General features: G+C 41.9%; 3 protein-coding genes across 4 annotated transcripts; 1 reads left to right on the top strand and 2 right to left on the bottom strand.

Moving 5' to 3' along the window:
• The first annotated feature begins 2871 nt into the window (after nt 1-2871).
• LOC119025493 (polypeptide N-acetylgalactosaminyltransferase 5) lies at nt 2872-10556 on the top strand. Its single transcript, XM_037109093.1, has 10 exons — nt 2872-4398; nt 4490-4656; nt 5860-5979; nt 6701-6836; nt 6956-7075; nt 7183-7300; nt 7393-7722; nt 8024-8104; nt 9416-9568; nt 9726-10556. The coding sequence occupies exons 1-10, from the start codon at nt 3299-3301 to the stop codon at nt 9864-9866; spliced, it is 2466 nt and encodes an 821-aa protein (XP_036964988.1). The 5' UTR covers nt 2872-3298; the 3' UTR covers nt 9867-10556.
• An 84-nt stretch (nt 10557-10640) lies between these two features.
• LOC119025496 lies at nt 10641-12682 on the bottom strand. Of its 2 annotated transcripts, none has more exons than XM_037109097.1 (2): nt 11939-12682; nt 10641-11836 (listed from the first exon to the last, which is right to left on the bottom strand). In XM_037109097.1, exons 1-2 carry the CDS (start codon nt 12477-12479, stop codon nt 11442-11444), a joined length of 936 nt encoding a protein of 311 aa, XP_036964992.1. In that variant the 5' UTR covers nt 12480-12682; the 3' UTR covers nt 10641-11441. The 2 variants fall into 2 exon arrangements, with proteins under 2 accessions (XP_036964992.1, XP_036964993.1); XM_037109098.1 differs by having other exon boundaries at nt 10641-11833.
• A 2020-nt stretch (nt 12683-14702) lies between these two features.
• Nucleotides 14703-19189, bottom strand: LOC119026276 (cytohesin 1 interacting protein). The gene is made up of 9 exons (XM_037110522.1): nt 19018-19189; nt 18679-18923; nt 18293-18342; nt 18103-18157; nt 17901-18003; nt 17583-17676; nt 17408-17474; nt 16139-16205; nt 14703-15909 (listed from the first exon to the last, which is right to left on the bottom strand). Exons 2-9 carry the CDS (start codon nt 18844-18846, stop codon nt 15431-15433), a joined length of 1083 nt encoding a protein of 360 aa, XP_036966417.1. The 5' UTR covers nt 18847-18923; nt 19018-19189; the 3' UTR covers nt 14703-15430.
• Nucleotides 19190-20246: the final 1057 nt, after the last annotated feature.

Below are 20246 nucleotides of genomic sequence, written 5' to 3'. Positions count from 1 at the left end.
AGTCTGTCATCCTCCACTGACCACTGTTCAATGAAGCTTGATGCCGTTAATATAGAAATCATTCTGACATTACACTTGCAGCAACAAACAGTAAATGTCTAGAGAGGCAGAATTTTTTATTAACGATTCTTAAGACATTAACAGCTCTATAGATACTTTCTGTTCAGTATTATACACAACTAAGCATCATTTACACTCAATAGTGAGCAGATTGTTTTAGGAAAGCAACTTGAGTAGTAAAGCTCTTTGATTATCTTTTATTGATTAGTACTTTTCCTGTGTTTAATGGTTTATTTGATATTCCATAGCTGTGATTTCTTTTTCCTCGTGTTATGTTCTTCTTGTAAAAAGAAATCCACACCAGTGACAACATGTCTGGCTCCTGTCTACATTGCGTAGCTCTACACAGGTGCAGCAGTTTGGTGTTATGGGCACGACAACAGTGTGTTTGTTCTTCCTCTCTGTGTTCATTGGCTGCTCACAATATTAAAGGCGCGTGCCAGCCACCGTGTACTATGTGTAGATGCTGCACTTGTTCAGTCAACAAAAGCAACAACAGTATTCTCTGTGAACCAGTAGAGGGAAACCTCACACCTGATACTGATGATGAATCTGGTGTCAGCTGTCAATAAAGGAACAGTTCATGATCAGAATGTCAACATACAGGAAGCTTTCATGAACTGACTGATGTCACATGACTGGCTTACAGGTTTTGAATACAGAACAATAAAGCAACTAAATTAAAGCTTGATTAAAGTTATATAAACATTCAGAGACTTATTATGGGAAGGTGATTGTAAGCTGCAAATAAGTGAATTTGAGAAGAAGAGTTTATAATTTTGACTCTAATCTATTTTTACATCCATGAAGACTCGTGTCCAATCACAGCAGCTGAGAGGCGACACTGAGGTGTTGGTTCAGAAAGTTAAAGTTGAGATGCAGAACTTCTCATTTCAACCATCATAACAGAGTTCTCATAGTCCATCTCTTCAGGGACGGCAGAGCCTTCAGCTTTTTCGTATTTCTTCTTCTTCCAAACAAAATAGAAGGCGATCCCGACTAATATAAGAATCACCACAGCTGCTCGCAGACCAAGGATGAGCAGGAACTGATCTGCTCAGATAAAGAAACACAAAAAACCTTTTTTCAGACAGTGGCCATATTGAATTTAGGGAATCTGGGGGGTTCTGATGTACCCAATCATAAATGTAAGTATTCCAATGGGTTTCCTATAGTCAAAAAAGGTAAAATAGACATCAAGTTTGTATTTGTGTCTCATCTGGCTCCAAAGCTATGGCTGAATCCTGTTATTGTATTGTTGTACGTGTTATTGTTGTCATACAGCCTAATTCACAGTGATAAAAACTCACCTGGCACGTTAAACAACGTCGCACATTCACTGCATATTACTCATGGTGGTAACTGAAGTAATATCACATTTTAAGGTGTGTACACACGTAGTCGGTGCTGCAGGTTCAGCCCGCCTACGTATGTGGAATCAACGTCAAATGTCAATTAGTCAGAGACACAGCCCATAATAGGACGTAAAGCAAACAGTTGGGCTAACAAAGACAGTGTGTGGTGGCCCATACCGGTTTGCACCGCTCGTGCAGTTCATCTGGCAGTTTGACGTCGAAATCTCTGACTGCTGTCTGTAATTTCTGCCAACGTGAACGTGGAGCGGTTAACGCGCCGAGTTAAGGGGCTGCTTCCGGTTAGGAACCTACAAAATAAAGTTTTCATCAAAGAGAAAAGCTCATCAGTGACCGATTCTGTATCTGACTTCACAAACTAAATAAACAAACTCTCGTCTTTTCATGACTGAATACATGAATATACATACAAGTCACACAAACACAATTTCACACTGTTTTACTTTGTTTATACGTGGCAGACCCTGCCACCTTTCTAGCTTCAAACAATGTTCTTATTGTCTCCTGAGGACAGCTTTTTCAATGATTTATGGGGAGAAAACTTTGAGTTATTTCCTCATTAATATTATGAATATCAAAATTCTGAGTTTGAATTTCTTCTCCAAAGCTGTACAGTGCCCCTTTAAGTTTTGAATACTATGACTATGAATGACTGTCGAGTATATTATATATCTATAGTATTTGCATTGTTTGTAAATAAAGAAGTGAGTCATGTATGCCTATGTTTAGTACTGGAGTAATCAAAATGAACACTAATTAAAGAATTCACCCTTCCCTCTTTTCTGCACTTCTAAACAAAGAGACTGCTTTATTATGGAGCAATTTAGAAAACTAAACTTAAATGACTGTCAAGTCGATTGTGATGAGTTAGAGTTTCTCAACTTTTTGCCATATATTTAAACTCATTGTTGAAAACAGCAGCTGAGAAAATTGCAACATGGTCCAACAAGGTCTAGCTGTTCTGGAGCTCTCAGTCAACACAGCAAATGGTCATCATCAGGGTGAATATTTCTAAATACTATTGTGAAGAACTGTACTTAACCTAATACAATACAAGCACTATAATATAAAAAAAATAATAATAATAATGAAGGAGAAACAAACAAACCAGTTACCTGTGGGGAAACAATTCCACGTTGCTTATTCTTGACTTCTAAGCCATCTAGATATCTCTGCCAACAGCATCAATTTGGTAGCTATTATACATTTATGACCTAAATATCCAAAACAGCCGGTAAAGCCAACATTTTAGTGCATTCATGACTGCCTATCTACCTGGAACACGATGTCCATTGGGTGCTTTATTTTGAAGGCACAGCGCCGCACTTCCTGTAGCGCGCTAGCTCTCTCCGGCTAGCTTGCTGTTAGCTCCGTGTAGGCCGAGACTTCCCTGTCAATCTGTCCAATCAGAGTTTACTGACAAGGTGGAAGTTGGCTGCTACGTCCTCATACAAAACTTGTGTGTCGGTCAAAGTTGTGGCGTGGAGATTTCAGAGAAGGTACCGACAACTGGAGCTTACTTTGTTTTTTAGCGACGCAGAAGTTGGGGTGAACTTTGCGCGAACGGACGTCAAAACTGATGTCCCCCGGCGGCTGAAGATGTCCGGAGCGACACGGTATGAGAAAATAACTTCACATTGTGCCTCTCCGCCGGAGCCATGGGTGTCAAGCCCTGCGGTATTTTCTGACTGACAACAGCGACTACCGCTGCTGCTCCTTACTTTTTTAGCATGCCACGCAGGCAGCTAACTTCTCCAAAGAAAGGCAAACCCAGAAGTGGCCCTCACAGCATGACACTTTGACGTTTTCTGCATTTTCACGCCGATTTCCTTTGATTAAAAACAAACAAACAAGCAAGCTCAACAATGATGAAGGTTAGGAGATACTTAAGGGGGAGTGGGAGGGTACTCGCGTTTGTGTTCATTGCCTCTGTCATCTGGCTGCTGTTTGACATGGCTGCACTCCGCATGTCATTGAACGACGTGAACAGTCAGCTGCTGAAGGAGAGCGTGATAAGAGAAAGGGAGATTTTCAAGCAGCAGTCCAGGACCACACAGCTGACGAAGAGGGGCTTTAAACACCCGGTCGAGAGGGTGGACCTGGATGGGGCACAAGCTGGGAAAGGACCACTCGGTCCAGGCGGCAAACTAGCCCAAGTGTACAGACAAGGAGGCAAGAGAAAAGACCAAAAGTTGTGGGATAAAAAGTTAGAGGGAGATGAACTTTCCAAGACTGTCAAACCTAAGTATGTCCCCCCTGAAGGTAAAGATAATGTCCCACCAAAGCAGGATGTCCCTGCAAAGAAAAAGGTAGTAAACTTGGATCTGAATGAGACAAAATTCAAGGAAAGTAATGTCATAGATGGCTCTAATAAAATCATGTTGCCTGTAGCAGAGTCTAATAAAACCCTGGTGCTACCTGGTGTTCAGGAAAACAAACATGCTTCACTACCAACGTCAAAGAAGGGACTCTTAAAAGCTGGTGAGCAAAGCGATTCAAAGGCAAACGAAAAAGTCAAAGATGAACCCAAGAGCAAGACTGGAACAAAAGAGGGCCAGTCTGAGGCAGAGGAGGCACGCCCTGTTAAAGCAACATCCAAACCTCCACAGAAGGATGTAAATGCCGAGCACGTAACTGATAAAGCAGGGGAGAAACATGTTGAGAGGATGGGCGAGAGCGACGTGAATCCAGTGAAGGAGATCCCGAAACCAGCAGTCAAGACCCAGGCGGGAAACAACTCTGAAAGTAACTCAAAAGGGAAGTCAGGTGTCCATAAAGTGCTGGCTCTGGATGCAACTCTTTCTCCCAGAAATCCCAACGCTGTGGGTCAGTTTGGTCAGGCAGCACTCGTTTCCAGCAACGAAGACACAGAGGTGAGGAAGAGATGGGACGAAGGGCATTTCAATGTCTACCTGAGCGATAAGATCCCAGTGGACCGCGCCATCCCGGACACCAGGCCAGAGATGTAAGTCGTTAGTCCTCTGCACATTTTTTGTCTCAGAACTCTGATAGCCACGCTGACTTTTTTTTTTTTTTTTCCTTGCTGTGTTTTTCAGGTGTGCACAGAATCTGGTCCACGACGACTTGCCCTCCACCAGTGTGATTTTCTGTTTCGTGGATGAAGTGTGGTCCACACTCATCCGCTCTGTGCACAGTGTGCTTAACAGATCGCCGCCACACCTCCTCAAAGAGATCATTCTGGTGGATGATTTCAGCACCAAAGGTAACTGTCAGCTTGAATGGGTCTCCACAGTGGGGATTAGAACTGACAGCTGCAGCTAAAGCACAATTAAATTGCTACCAAAATTCATTTCAGAGGTCATTTGCTTTCGGCTGGTCAAAAAGAGATCACATTTACCGGCATAATCCTTGTTTAAAGCTTGAACTTTTGTGGGCAAACTTAATGTGAGCAGCACTAATAGGATCCTTTTGTTTTATAATTATTCCTCACTCTTGTGACTACATTGAAGTTTCTTGCGCCTCTTTACCCAAAATGGTCATTAATGTCTCTGGCTTTATAGGTCTTTTTGGGAAAAAGTTTAATGCCTTTGTTAAATTTTTTTAGTAATATTTCAATCAAAGCATATTTTGCAATAAATGTGTTACTTAAGAGCCTTCTTTTACGCTCATGTTTATTTTAGAGTGCAGTCTTTATTTAACACTGGAGTTTTGCAGAAACTGTGTTATTCAAGGCCAAAGAAAGCACAAAATTTGAGAGTTGTTACAAAGAATGATGTACTGAGCGAGACATTTTACACTTGATTATAAATTTGACAGTCCTCTCTTTTAAAAAAGCACTGAACCTTCATCAGCCAAATAGATGAGCGAGTGTCTGCCCCATAGATGGCCTCTTAGTGTGAATGAGGTGTGACCACAATGGACAGACAAACTATCAGAAAATAAGTAAGACTGGAAAGAATAGCATGAGACACAAGGATGAAGAACACTGGTCACAAAAACTCATCCACTGATTTTAACATGTGCATATATTAACACTGTCCCTGTCCTCGCAGTTGGACAGACTATTTAATAGTGGTGCAGTTCCAACACAACCTGCTCAAATATTTGACATATTTTCACCAGCATATGCCAATACTGATATCTTTTATACGCTGATATTGTCAGTTATAGCTGTTAAATGTAGCTAAAAAAAGTCCTCAGCTGAACAAGTCTGGATCACATGATAATATTTAGAATGTTTAAGTCATCTGTAAAGGTTAACATTGCAACACAAAGTATGTCCGCTCATATATCAATATAAACTATATTACAGTACATAGCTGGTAATAGAGGTTTAGGAATTATTTGGTTTCTAGTAGTTTGTTTAAATTGAACCTCATTGGTTGTAATCAGAAATTAACATCGTGAGCTATATGCACTTGTGTCTGTTGTCAGCATTGTGAGATCATGTGTAATATTTTGTCAGCCAATCTGAAGGAGCCGCTGGATAAGTACATGTCCCAGTTCCCCAAAGTGCGAATCGTCCGTCTGAAGGAGAGGCAGGGCCTGATCAGAGCCAGGCTGGCTGGAGCTGCTGTAGCCGAAGGTAATCACTGCTTGGATTAATTAATGTCATCAGTGTCTGTAATGTTTGGTATATACATACATATGTGTAAAGGTGGTAGAGGAATGGTTCATTTAAAAGCAGCAACAGAATTCACATTATTATGACATATCAAACTTGGTACTCTTTTATGAATGTTACATTGAAAACACTAGTATGTTAATTTGATGAGTTATTTACTCCTTTTATGCAAACTGCAGTGTGTTATAACTGTGTGATTTGTGCAAGATGTCAACACTCCTAGAATTTGCAATGTGGTTTCTGTCATTGCACAAGCTTACATGTTATCATGCTTAATAATATGACATAGAGAGAGGCACAATGCCAATAAACAAACAGTTTACAGGGCGTTTTATCTCCTCTCTAGGATTATTTGCAGAATGTTAAAAGGAAAGAATAAGAAATGCTTTAAAAATAGAATAACAAAAGAGTACTAGAAAAGTACTAGAACACGAGCAACATCATTGATGGGTCACATTGATTTGCACATTTTTTTATTTATTTATAATTTTTTACAAAACCAACTCAAACTTGCACCAGCTATCTTGTGTATTCACCATTTTCTACTATTTGTCTCATTTCCATGCATAAAACGAACTTTTCAAAGAACTCTTTGTCACGTCCTCCAAGGGTTGCACTATTAAATCACTTGTATGTCTTGTTTGTTTAACTGCAGCAGGATGTTTGCTCTTCTCTAATCTAGGTGAGGTTCTTACCTTCCTCGATTCCCATGTTGAATGTAATGTGGGCTGGCTGGAGCCGCTGCTGGAGCGAGTGTATCTGGATCGCAAGAAGGTGCCCTGTCCAGTTATTGAAGTCATCAGTGATAAGGACATGAGGTGACTCAACGCTGTCATATTAGAGTAACAGAGATGCCATACACGTGGTGTTGTCATGTTTTCATCAGGAATGTTTATTGTATGACACTGGAGCTTCTGTTCTCGCTCTTTCTCCGCAGTTATATGCTGGTTGACAACTTCCAGAGAGGTATTTTCAAGTGGCCTTTGGTGTTTGGCTGGAGCGCGATACCAGATGAGTACATTAAGAAGCACAACATGACAATCTCAGATCCCATCAGGTACATAGACATTAGATTTTCATAGTAATTTGATATTATCATTATTATTTTATTCATTTATTTATTTTTATTTTCTTCTGTATATTTACTGTAATTTCTTCTCTCAGGTGTCCAGTTATGGCTGGAGGCCTGTTCTCCATAGACAAGAAGTACTTCTATGAGCTTGGTGCCTATGATCCTGGCCTCGATGTGTGGGGTGGGGAGAACATGGAGATTTCATTTAAGGTATCTCACTCATATGAATTCAAACCACAGGTGTTTGGGAACTCCCTAGAACATCTCTCACGTGACACCTATTACTATTTCTAAACGAACAGATCTGGATGTGTGGAGGGGAAATCGAGATCATCCCCTGCTCTCGAGTGGGTCACATCTTCCGAGGACAGAATCCTTACAAATTCCCCAAGGACAGGCAGAAGACGGTGGAGCGTAACCTGGCGAGGGTGGCGGAGGTCTGGCTGGACGAGTATAAGGACCTCTTCTACGGTCACGGGTACCATCACTTGGTGGAAAAAAAGGCCATGGTCATCGGCAACCTCACCGATCAGATCGAGCTGAGAAAGAGGCTGAAATGCAAGAGCTTCAAGTGGTATCTGGACAACGTGTATCCAGATATGAAGGCTCCCTTAGTTAAAGCTGAAGGCCTAGTAAGTACATGAGTAATCTCTGTTTACTTTTCCCTAAAACAGCTCTTATAGAAGAAAGCTTGTTATTCTTTCTCTCTATGAAGCTATTGTTATCTCTGTTGGGAACCTTTTCACTAAATCGACCCAAACAGAGACTGTGATTGTGCTCCTTTGGAACAAAGAGTAGCTGTCTATTAAAGCTTTGTGTCAGGATTCATTCAAGGAAATTAAAACGGCAACAAGGCCTGCTGTCATGATTAAACAAATGTTTGCAGCTCTGTTGTTTCACTTCTGTGAAATTGTTTTCATTTTTTTCTTGCAGATCCTTAACCGTGGCTTAAGGAAATGCCTCAGTCTGCAGAAAGGCTCTCTGCTGTTTGAGACTTGTGATCTCAGCAAGCAGGTAGGCGTCTTTATTGTATTACAATTGTTAACAGTTTATGAAACATTCATGATTTAATACCGATTCCTCTAGATGACCTACACAAGCAAACAAGACCATCAGCGACAAGAATGCCCTTTTCTATATCGTCATTATAATTACTTTGAATGCCTGTCACCAGGTCGGATTCAGATTTAAGGGCTGTCAACACACAGAATGATAACAAAACCAAAAAATAAATATTTTTCAACTATCTGTGTCTTCAACACAGCTATATAGACAATGACAGTGGGGAACGATATTGTGGTGATCATTTTCAGAGTGATTTGATAGAGGATAGAAACACTGACAGCCAATCAAAATCCTTCCAAATTTACATGGCCATCACCTAGTCTGGTTTTGGGGACATTGTTCTAATTGATGGCATTTAAGAGACACTTTTTAGATTGTCTATTAAAATAACTCATTCTTGGATATTTGTATTTATTCGTATTAAATGATTGTATAACATATTACGACATACTGCCAATCAGTCTTCGGCAGGTGATGAGGTATCTGGAGTTTGCTTTGTCTATACTCATGTCCTCTTTGACAATCGCCAGGATAATTGATGTTGACTCATACAAAAGTGTAACAAAAATTCACACTGTCCACAGAACTGTAGCGTTCATCAGTGTGGATGCTCAAACTGTTATCACTATGGTTATTTTTACAGTGATTGTTCTTGGTGCGGTAAGTCCTTTATCCGGGTCGTATAACTCATAAAATTAAAACAGTTTTTTATGACTTGCTTCTCCTCCTCGTCTTATTTCTCACCTCATGAGATGCTAGCACAGGAAACAAGAAAAGGAACTGAGAAGAGATAAGTCAAGACATCTGTGACATAACAGTGATCACGCCAACTTAAGTATTATCTATTATGATTTATTAAGATATTTACCATAGGCGGAGATGGTGCTCACACCGCTTGTAAACGCAGGGGCCTCCAGAATCAACTTGTATGGAAGTTCCTTGTCGCAGCTTGATGATATTTCTTCAACATTTCATAGTCTTTCTTAGGAAAACATGCACAGATAGTACAATCCTGGCTTTGTGACTGTGGTAATTGTAGGGGGCCATAACAAAAATATCCAGGATTAGACCAAGATCAGGACAAATCCAGGCAGGACCCAAGCCACGATAAACAAGGGTGGAGTCCAAAGACAAGGCCAAGCCTGTCTAAATGTGGTCCTCTTGGATTCAGAACAGCCTCTCTGAGCCATCTTTCGAAATCTTTCATTTTTTCATGAAGCCTAATTATATCCTCGACACTCCTCTCTCTCTTTCTCTCAGAGTCAGCACTTTAATTACACCTGGATGAGAAACTTTCGCCAGCAGGACGTATGTGTCGCTCCCCAAAGCAAGGGCAGCGGCTTTGCTTTACAGGAATGTGACAACACAAGGGCTGAACAACGCTGGTTCCACAAATCGTCCAACTCTGCTCTGGTAGGTTGGGTTTGCTTTGTCTACATTCCTTTTGTTTTTCTTGACGCTAATTTTAGTCTCTGAATTTCAAACAGGACCAACCTGCTTCTAATTCTGTAGGAATGAAAATGCTGCTGTCTTGTTCACTGATTACACTTCCTGTTTTGTTTTTGCAAAGGCGGAGCACCTTATAGCAGAGTTTGTGTCCCACCACATGTGCCTGGAGGCGGGGCCTCAGGGCGACACTCTTCGCCTGAACCCCTGTGAAACCAGCAATGCCTTCCAAAAGTGGCAGTTCACACACTACTACACTCTGTGATGAGACTTGAGGAAAGAGTTGTATCTGACAGAACACAGACTGTGGAGACCTCACACTACAGGACAAGACTACACTGACTGTCCAGAGGAGGTGGGAAGCACCTTGGTGGCAGTTTATGAGTGGTGTAAAGCGGAGGGGGTAGGGATGTGCAATGTTTCTAATGTCCTTTTATCATGTCAGCATGGACTGACTTTGAGTTTGAACGCTAGTGCCCGAGGAAAGAGGGAATCTTCTCTTTTTCTTTTATAAAGAGTTTGCTCTACACTGGCATGACTAAAGGGCTTCAGATGAATGTCTGTGGAAGAACACTCCATCTTGTCAGTTCTTGAGCTCAACATCATGTTACAGCCAAAGATTTAAAAAAAAAAAAGTGCCTCATAAATTTGAGATGTAAAAAGTGTTTTTTTTTGTGCTTTTGTTTGCTTTGCAGGGACTGAATAATGACTTTGATTGCATGTAATTTAGAATTTATTCACTTGTATGGAACACAGATGTCATCTTTTCCAGATGTCACAGACTATTTTTGATGAGGCACTTTGGGTGAAACAGCTGCTTCTCTGATTTTAAACAATGAATTATGTAGGTGAAGGTTCTGTTGTGAAAAATGTCCTTGTTTTGTATGAATTTCTCCTCGTCACTAGAGGGAAGTGTTGGTTCAAAATACCCAATAAATCTGTGCTGTGATTTCAAGATTGTTATCAAACTGTTTAACCACATATTGGAGGCAGTGCTTTTTTGTCTTAAGAAAGTAGAATGGAGTAAGGAAGATGAAGATTTTGATAGCATAGATCTCTTTTTATTTGCTTCATTAGGACATGTATGTACAGTATGTTTAGTGAATCATTCAGAAATATTTCCCATAGTAGTTTCACTTCTCAGTCTCACCCGGTAAGGGCATTGTGTAGTTTTGGAGAAGAAATTCAAACTCAGAATTTTAATATTTACAACATTACTGAGGTAATAATACGAACTCATAAATATATATATGTTGTTCCACAATTGAACAAATAAGCTGTTCTCAGAGGAAAAGAAGATCCTCAGATCTCTGTTTGAAGCTAGAATGACAGCAGGGTCTGCCAAATACAAACAAAGTAAACAAATATGAAATTGGGTTTTCCTCTAAGTTCAGTTTGTTTATTCAGTCATGAAAACAGTTTATTTAGTTTGTTATGGCACAAAGAAATCAGTCAATTTCTTTCCCAAAACGACATACAGTTGTGCACCTTTTAAGATACTGAAGCTCTACCAGCGAACTACATCTTACTTACTATCTGTAGGATTATCAGACCTGAGGCTCTTATTTATTTTATCTACTGTTCAAATACCCGCTTTAGATAACAAGTCGTTTCCCTCCTAAAACAGTCAAAAACAAAGTACTTATGTATGAGATGGTTGTTGGCTAGAAATGTGATTTAAGAGTCGTGTGACGTGGAGAGTTACATTACAGACTTTCAGTACCATCTGTGAGTAGTTTTGACAACTTAAATATGTAAACCATGTGAGACAGATTTTTTTTTTTGTGTGTGTGTGTGTGTGTGTTATGGAAAATGTCCAGTAGTATTTATCTTCCTGCTCTTACAAATTCATCATCATGTACTCAAACTTCTCGATCTGCTGGCGGGTGTTGCCACGGCGGATCTTGCGGTAGGACACGGTGCTGTATTTGGAGGAGGAAGCGAGGTGGTCGAAGGACTTCTGGTGAGGACCGGGTTTCTTTGGCAGAGGCAGAGTGGAGTAGCCCAGTCTGGGGTTTTGATGAAGCCCCACGGGAGCAGGGATTTCGTGCTCCTGCGCCGCTGGCTCCCGCTCCACCTGCAGCTGCCTGTCACCTGATACCTGAAGCTCAGCAGCAGGCATCTGCTCGGGGACCTCTGTCTCCCTGCTCAGCCTCATGTGAGTCACCTCATTAGTGACATCAAAGGGTTGAAGGTTTGGTGTCAGTGTGTCTTGCACCACCTCTTCTCCCTCTGCTGGTAGGTTTGCCGAAAAAGAAAAAGGAAAGGGACAGTCTGTTTTGCAGAAAAAAAACACAAAACTCCCTCTTTAACACAATAGATTAAAATTCCCCTTACCTTTTGCCGCAGACTTATTTTGCTCTGGCTCTGTCTGCATGTCTGCGCCCGTGCAGATAAGCTGCAGAGAGTCTCCACAGGTGCTCACAGACGTCTCTGGAGTTAAATCGGACATTTCTTCTGGATCTAGGGCATCTGTCTGATCTGTCGGTTCAGCTTTTGGATGCCACTCCTCTCCTCGCTCAGTTAGAATGATCTGCTGAGTAACTCCCTTCTCCATCGCTGAATTGTCTCTGTCAGTAATGGATTCTTCTCCTGGTTCATCAGCTGACACACTGTTGTCAAGACGCTTGCAGCCACTGGCACCGAACTCACATGGTGACTTTTTTTTAATGTCCCCATGAGCTTCTTCTTCATCGCTGTAAAACACAGAGTCGTCTCCCTCCTCCATTAGCCACACCTCTCGTTCTTCAGGTTTCAGGGTCTGTAGGGCCTCCAGTGTGAAGCCCCCAATGAGCTCCAGTACCTGTGATGCCAGCGCGTCTTCATCCACTGTGAGTCTCGGGGCCTTCGGAGGCATTGTGCTCGTCGCCGTCTCCATGTGTTTTTGTTTTTTTCTTCCCCCAGCGATAGGAAAATGTAGTCAGGCTCCAATGCTTTCACTCATGCTTTCTTGCAGATCATTTGTTGAATCAAACAGCCTCCGACTTTTCATTGTAACATCGTTCTGCTCCTTGTTCCTACCCGCATTGTCAAAGAGTGAAGAAAGAAGCCATCGTGCGGGATCAAGCTCCGCTGCGTGCTCAGTAGTACCATGTAATTCTGTGTACGTGTCGAATCACAGAAGAACAGGGGTTTTGTTGTGGCTCCAACAAAGACTCTTTGTGATTCTGGCATCTGCACATGAAGCGATTGTGCTCATTCCTCGATAATCTCTGCTGGGTGACCACCATCACTCCGTAGCATTTTGAGTCTGGATTAACATTCTCCTATAGGTTTTTCTTTACAGTGTATCGCCGCCTGAACCGACGTTGTCTTGTGCTGAAGCTAAGCCGCGTTATGTCTTGGGACTTAAGGGCACAAAGACCTTCACAGCTTAAGCAAGGAACCCAGAAATGCTGACATAACATTTGTGACATGTAAATTACGTGCACACAACGTGAGCACAGAGGTGGAAAGTCCATTAACTCTTTCATCTGAAATGATTTCCTCCTAAAAACTTGTCATATGGTTTAATTTAAGTGCACAGTGTGTAACTGCTGCCAAGACGGGACTCTCAGTCGAAACAAAAGAAGTACTTTGGTGACGTCATGAAGCGACGTTGGGAGTTGTTGTCTTCATAAACGTCCATCAGTGAGATAACAATCTATCTCATATGATTCAGGCAGAAATGTTCATAGATTAAATGATATAGTAAAGTTTTATTTACGCCATCTTTGGTTGGGTTCACCAACTTCCTTCCTTTCTCACGTTCTGACGTATCAGCTCAAGATTCCTCAGAAGTTGTTGCGACACCCGACCCAATGAAACACAACGTTGACGTGCATAAAATTGCAAATTTCTCTGGTTTGAACATAATTGGAAACAACCGGTATAGCCTTTTAGTAATTTTGCTCATCCTTTTGTTTTAATACAAAAGTGATGCGTATGCCTTGAAATAACTTGTGTACATTCCACCATTAATTATGTCCCCTCTTGTCATCTTGTTACCCTTTGTAGGGGCTCCACCCAGAGGTTTGACTGTACAATCTAAATGTGTAGAAAGTGGTTAAAGGGGCTCTATATAACAATTTGTATGAATCACTTTTTTAATGGCCACATGTGAGCAGACTGTAACCAGCAGTGAAAAATGAGACCTTCCCCGGTTCTCTGCTGCCAGCACAACACAAGCCTCAACCAGGCTGACAGCTGCTCACACTCATCAGGAGTGACCGTTTAAAAAACGACAAACATTGTTATATAAATGGACGTCACACTGTAAATCCCCTATTTTTACTTTTGGAAGTTTAAACACACCGTCTGTACTTATGTGGAATTTTGAATGCAGGATTTTTATTTGTATCTTAAAGTAATGTTACTGAAAGGTGTGGTGTAAAAATGGGCCACCAGTGTTTGGTTTGTCTGTTCTGGGCTACTGGAGAAACATGGCAGTGCAACATGGCAGGCTGAGTGCTCCCTCTGCAAGAAATGGCTTATTCTGAGGAAATAATGGGAAAAAAAACAGCTCTTAGCTTCAGGTGATTATACACAAATTTAGGTGGATTTCATTATCATGAATTTTATATTCAATTTCTGCCCTTAGAAAGCCCTGAATCCTACACACTGGACGTTTTAAAGGACGTGACATCTCGTGACAGTCGTTCCTATATCAGCCCATTAAGCCATTTTATTTTCTGCTTCATTGCAAATTATTTGAATGAACTCCTCTCCATTTTGCTTTTGTGAAATCGTCTGGTTTGTAAATTGTAACCATCAGGTGCATGAAAACACGGTTTTTAATATGCCATAATTTGACAATGACCCACTCTAGAGTTTTCTATTTTCTGTCTGTCTGTCCGCCTCTCTTTAGCAGAAGCAGCAGGAAACCAAAGAAGTGAGACTTATTACAGGAAATGTGTGGGGGTTTCTATTCTCAAGCTTTACAGCTTCATCTTTGACAGTTATTTTGCATCCCCCCAGAACGTTTGTTTCTCTTTATGAGTAAATCATGTATAATAATTGCGTCACTCTCCAGTAAGTCACTCCATTCCTGTTGAAATTGCACCTTGCGAGTGAGTGTGCATCACTCACAGGTATCTGAAGGATAACACTGCTGGGTTTGAAAGACTTTATATGTTGTTGTTTTTTATTTTTTAAAAGACTTTAGCATACACATAAAAACAAAGCACCATTCTCTACATTCAGACTTCACAAGGAGACATCTCAGCATTCAAGTTGTGTGCAGCCGGAAAAATAGCTTTTAGATGTGAAAACAGTTCAGTAGTACCTCTTATACCCACATCCTGTTTTGAGCTCAGCAGCCAGCTATTCACAGCAGAGGTCTGGTTTTGGTTTCAGCACCTGAACGTAGCAGAAGTGGTATTTTAAATGTTCGTCTGGCGTGAAAAGTGAATGGTTCTTGTCGTGTGTTTTTTAGGTCAGCAGTACAGTCTCACTTTAAAAAAAAAGAATTTAGGGTGCTACATGAATACAGCTGATGTGATTAATGCTGATCACACTCATATCTTGTATATACATTCATTCGAACACTTGTTCAAAGGGAGAACGTTCTACATTTACATCATAATGCTTTCGTGCCAAGCCGTGAGTCGGGCTCAGGACCCTCCAGGGTAAACTTTGACATTGACAAATGCCAAGTGCCACAATGTCTCTCATCTCTGTGTCCCCTGACAAGCAAACACTTATTTCTTTGTGAAGGGGTTAACCCCTTCCTTCAAGTGTGCTGAAACACTTCTTTACAGTGTCTGTGTCTTTTTACATCTTGTTCAGGGTAGAAGAAACCATGTCAACCCTGTCTATCAAGTAGAAAACTAGCAGCATTTGAACATGTCACTAGGTGTTTGCTCCCATCTCCTCCTCCTCAACTGATCGCTGCAGTCCAGGAATCAACTTGAAGATGTGCCTGCGGACGCTGGCGGCTCTCCTGCTCTTGCGGGGCAGGGTGCCGAACAGGGAGGAGATCCTCGTTTCCTCCCAGGAAGGCGAGAGGGAGCTGCTGCTGCCGGCCAAGCTGGAGCTGCTGGAGCGTCCGAGGGATTGGTGGTGATGGCTGCTGCTCGACGAGAACCTGCCGGAGCCGTCCTGCAGCTGCGAGGGGAAATCTTTGGAGAAGAAGCAGCCGTCGTCCGAGGTGCTGGCTGCGCTGAAGGGGCTGGGAGAGCTCAGATCCCCGAACACGCTGGCCTGGTCGCTGTCGTCTGTCATCGCGCTCCTGTAGCTGCTGTCACTGGAGAAGCGGCGGCCACGTCGGCCTGCGGGGGAGCTCACTGAGGAGTGCGTTGAGAGGTGGAGGCTGCTGTTGTTCAAGTTCCCTGGAAAAACAAAACAAAGTGAGTGAAGAAGTTTGCAGCTGGCGAGAAGTTAGCAGCAGGAAGTTCGTCAGCAGCTTCACATGCTCGTTTGATTTCTCTAGGGGGGGAACTCCTTTTTTGTAATTTATCTAGAAATTGGCGCTTCACTTCACACCAAAGGCAGGGAAGCTTCAGAAAGAGGACGATGGCTGTGAGAAAGGAAGCGCTGTGGTTTGACAAACTCTCTCACCTCGCATCAGGCGTTTTTCCTGTACTGTAAGTGCCTGCAGCTCCATCAGCTTCTCGCGGAGTGATTGCTGTAAAGGCAAACAAAAAGAAACCCAAACATTTGGTGTGAGTTCCAGTGAAATTCTTCTGGCCTATGCACTCAAAATGCTTACGTTCATATAAACAGAGGGGGCATGTTAGAAGTGCATTTACTCAGATACTGTACGTGAATACAAGCTTGAGGAAGAACTGCTTTACTTGAATAATTCCATTTTGGACAACTTATACTCTTATATTCTGCTGCACCTCAAAGGCAAATGTTGCACTTCTCACTGAGCTGCATCTGTCTGACAGCTTTTCAGATCACACGTTTTCCTATCCTTACTGTCCAGTGAGAATATGCACTAAATTTAGGACTGTTGGTGATAAACTGATAAACTCCAGTGATGTCACTTGTGGGCAAAGTTGCATTGTGGGTGATGCAGGCGGCAAGTTTTAAAAAGCATTGCATTACAGTCCTATAACACTGTGGGACTCATTATGGAGTGATATCGCTTTTTTTTTTTTCCACGTAGTCATCTTCCTGACTAAAAACCTGGTATCTACAATACCCACAATGCAATTTAGCCACTGAGTGACATCACTGGAGGCATTTTATCAGATAACAAGCAGCTTCCTCTGGAGCCACAAAAAGCTTTATACTACTTTTTTACAAATCCAGTCGAAGCCCCCCTAGACCTGTCAACACACTTCAATGTGTACATTTGGTGGAGTACATAAAAATCCTACATATTTGCTTAATTACATTTTCTTGATGACACTTTTACTTAAAGGTGTGATATCTATGAATTTGCAACCTGTGGAGTTTTCAGCTAAAGTAAGTTTAAATATTGCTTCTTTAAGTATGTTTTTCAATTCAGGACATTTAGTTTTTCACCCTATCTTTTACTTAAAGGTGCTGTTTATAGGAAAAGGTGTTTTTAATTTCATGGGATACCTAGAGCGGTGTTATTTGACAAGTTGGAAATGAGACTCAAAAGTCAACTCTTCTTACAAAGTAGCACCCCTAAAGACAGGATCTGAATTATTCCTCCACCACAGCAAATACAATACCTCAGTATGAGAACTCCTCACTGTGGTGCAGCGGTAGGTCAACCTGCATTTAACTACACTGTGGCAGCTCTGCTGTCATTATTACCAGGAAGCTTTGTGTGGTTTAGCAGGTTACTTAGCACAACTACAGAGCAGCAGTCTTTCAACAGCGAGCAGGGGCGGCATCCGAGAGACTCACCTTCAGGAGATTCATCTTCTTCTCCAGCTCTATCTGCTTCACTACATTCCCACACACGGTCTCCATCCTGCAATCACATTATGACACAAAGTTATCTACACGATCACCAGAGTTGTGTTATTATATTTCTGTGAAGGTTGTCTCTGTTGTCACTGAAGTCATTTCTGAAACTTACTTCAAGCTGTTGGTTGACTCTCTGATCAGATCAAGTATGTGCTGATGAGATGATCCTTCAATACTGACACCGTTTATAGTGATGATGATGTCCCCTACAATAAATGAGGATGCAGGAAACAGGAACTCATCAGTTACGGGAAGACAAGTATGACTTTGCGTTGTGTTTGTCCATCTCTGTGTGCGTGTGTATGTGTGGGTGGGTTCGTGTTGATAAGTGACATATCTGTCTATCTTTGTGTTCAACTGAAGCGTGTCATAAGGTCTGACGGTTTTGTGTGTGTGTGTGAAACATGTGCAGAGGATGTGGGTGGCTCACCTGCGGTCAGGCCAGCGCTCTCAGCTGCGCTGTCCTCCTGCACCTTGCGCACAAACGTGCACATCTCCACTGCAGAGCTGTCCTTCAGCTGCAGGCCATAGGTCTGCAACAAGAAGCACATTTGGTCACTAAAGAAGAGCTTTAAAGGAGATTTAAAGGCTTGACAATGATGCATGCCGAATGCTGTTGATCTTAAACGTACCTGAATTTCAAAACCAAACGATTCATTGTCTTGCTTTTCGAGTGCAATTGTGATCCTGTGCAAAAGAGGAAAAAAAAAAGAAAGAGAGAAAACAATATTTTAGGTTATATTTCAAATTTTAAAAAACAAAGAAAATACAATGATAGCTTTTTGCATGTCACACATTGCTAATCAGGTTTGATATATTTACCTTTGTGGGTCAGAGTAATCCACCAGTGAGTTGGAGTGGCTTAGTTTGGGCTGCAAAAGGAGAAATGCCTCTTTAAAACAATATAATCGATTTAACTTGTTAGGGAAACTATGTGAGAACGTGTTGATCCTATAATGTTGCAACTCAAAAGATTAAAATTGTTAAAGGGCTTTAAGCTGTTTGCAGGAAAATGCTGTTTTTTTGTTACACAGTGAACTGCTTCTCATTAGAAAACTAAGAAAGGTTGCAGCTTTAATCGAATAATTAGGATAGTTTGATGTAATTTTGATTGCAGAAGTGTGCATGTGTTTGTGTGTGTGTGTGTGTGTGTGTGTGTGTATGTGTGTGTGTGTTTGCATTCTATATTTTGAGCTGCACACGCTCACCTTTCGCACTCTGGGAAGAGAGCCTGTGTTCTGCCGGTGTCGATCATTGTTCCCCTTCAGTGAGCGCCTGTACCACAGGGAGCATTTCTTCCTCAGAGTATTATCCAGAATGTAATTCTCCTGACTGCTCTGCCGCTGAAGTCCATTGGAATTCATGGTGGACTGCATGGTAGACTGGTCCTCAAAGCACCATCATGTCCTGCTGCAGCAGCTCTTCAGCGATTGTGTGGCCCTGCCCCGCTGTGCTATGCAGCCAACAGCAAAGTGTGTCAAAGCGGAAATCTACGTCATGTGATGGGTTGTGGTGGACCTGCATCTGCAGATCACAGCTTTACATACCTAAGTTCCTGTTCACCTCTCTGACTTGTGCTTGTTTTTTCCCTTTCTTGAGAAGAGCCGGTCTGCTGCTGTGAAAAAGCAAAAGAAAGAAGCTTTTTTTTTTTCTCATCAGTCCCCTTCAAACAATCCCTTTCCCTTTTTTGCAGTCTTAGCAATTCGATTTATGGTCTGTCAGAAATCAGCAATGCATGAGAAACTGCCACCTCACGCCTCCACCAGCACCTGCTTCCAGCCTCTCTCACTCTCAGTTTCTCAATGGTCTGAGCTTCAGTCTGAGCCTGAGTCCTGTGTTCTGCCAAGCAGGGAGACTTGTCTTATGAGGGCAGACAAAAGGCCAGTGTCACGCTCCCCAAACAGACGGCACGGGTCATTGGGCAGAAGGCATCAGACATGGTTCAGTTCAAAAGGGAAATCACACACAAACACACAGGCCGGCAGTCAGGGAGACAATAGCTGATGGGTTAAAGAAAACTGAAGCACAATGCACCACCGCACCCAGGCCTTCAAAGGGTACGCGGTTTACTCTGCAGGAAAAACAATATCATCTTTCACCGTGTGCAAAAGCTTTCTCTTGACCTGACAGAGAACATGGTGGAGGAAGTATTCAGTTCCTTTACTTAAATGTTAATAACACATTGTAAAAATACTCCATTACAAGTTAAAGGTCATATTGATAACACATACACTTGTAAAGTGCGACTAGTCATTTAATCTGGTATATAATATGGTTAGTTTAATCAGTAACAGTGCATTGTATATATCTTCTGTACTAGTTGTCAACTAAGTGTAGTCAAGTTAAGAGCCTCTGAAATTCAGGCTTGTGGAGTAAAAGTAAAATAAATGAAAATACTCAAGTGAGGTACCTTAAATGTATACTTACTGTACAGCATTTGATAAAATGGCCATTTCACTTTCAGCCTTGTTGCTGTGTATTTAAACCCGGCCGAAACACTCCTTAACTAACAGATTGCCTCACAGCGCTCCCCTCTGCCCCACTGACCCTCAGCAGGACCAGTTGGCCAACCGACCACGGGACCGTCTGGAACAAAGATATCCCATTTCACCCGGACATTGCTAATTCCAGTACACATTTCAAAAACGTCAAAGAAACAGCAAAAAAGTACATGTTTTGTTCTCTTCATTGACAGTAGAAAGTCTCCTGCTGCTTCATAATGAAACAATGATTCATACATGAGGCATTTTCTGAATCAGGCTGTGCAGAGATAAAA

This window comes from Acanthopagrus latus, chromosome 9, assembly GCF_904848185.1.
Source record: "Acanthopagrus latus isolate v.2019 chromosome 9, fAcaLat1.1, whole genome shotgun sequence".
Taxonomy (NCBI): domain Eukaryota; kingdom Metazoa; phylum Chordata; class Actinopteri; order Spariformes; family Sparidae; genus Acanthopagrus; species Acanthopagrus latus.
This window is presented reverse-complemented; position numbering and strand designations above follow the sequence as displayed.

What these genes read in the sequence shown, in the direction of transcription:
- LOC119025493 (XM_037109093.1), top strand. Translation starts at nt 3,299, where the DNA reads ATGATGAAGGTTAGGAGATACTTAAGGGGGAGTGGGAGGGTACTCGCG. An exon ending in ACAATCTCAGATCCCATCAG is followed by an intron (nt 7,076 to 7,182) that starts GTACATAGACAT and finishes TTCTTCTCTCAG; the next exon opens with GTGTCCAGTTATGGCTGGAG. An exon ending in AATCGTCCAACTCTGCTCTG is followed by an intron (nt 9,569 to 9,725) that starts GTAGGTTGGGTT and finishes GTTTTTGCAAAG; the next exon opens with GCGGAGCACCTTATAGCAGA.
- LOC119025496 (XM_037109097.1), bottom strand. Translation starts at nt 12,479, where the DNA reads ATGGAGACGGCGACGAGCACAATGCCTCCGAAGGCCCCGAGACTCACA. An exon ending in AAATAAGTCTGCGGCAAAAG is followed by an intron (nt 11,837 to 11,938) that starts GTAAGGGGAATT and finishes CAAACCTACCAG; the next exon opens with CAGAGGGAGAAGAGGTGGTG.
- LOC119026276 (XM_037110522.1), bottom strand. Translation starts at nt 18,846, where the DNA reads ATGCAGTCCACCATGAATTCCAATGGACTTCAGCGGCAGAGCAGTCAG. An exon ending in GAGCGCTGGCCTGACCGCAG is followed by an intron (nt 17,677 to 17,900) that starts GTGAGCCACCCA and finishes CATTTATTGTAG; the next exon opens with GGGACATCATCATCACTATA. An exon ending in AGAAGATGAATCTCCTGAAG is followed by an intron (nt 16,206 to 17,407) that starts GTGAGTCTCTCG and finishes TTGCCTTTACAG; the next exon opens with CAATCACTCCGCGAGAAGCT.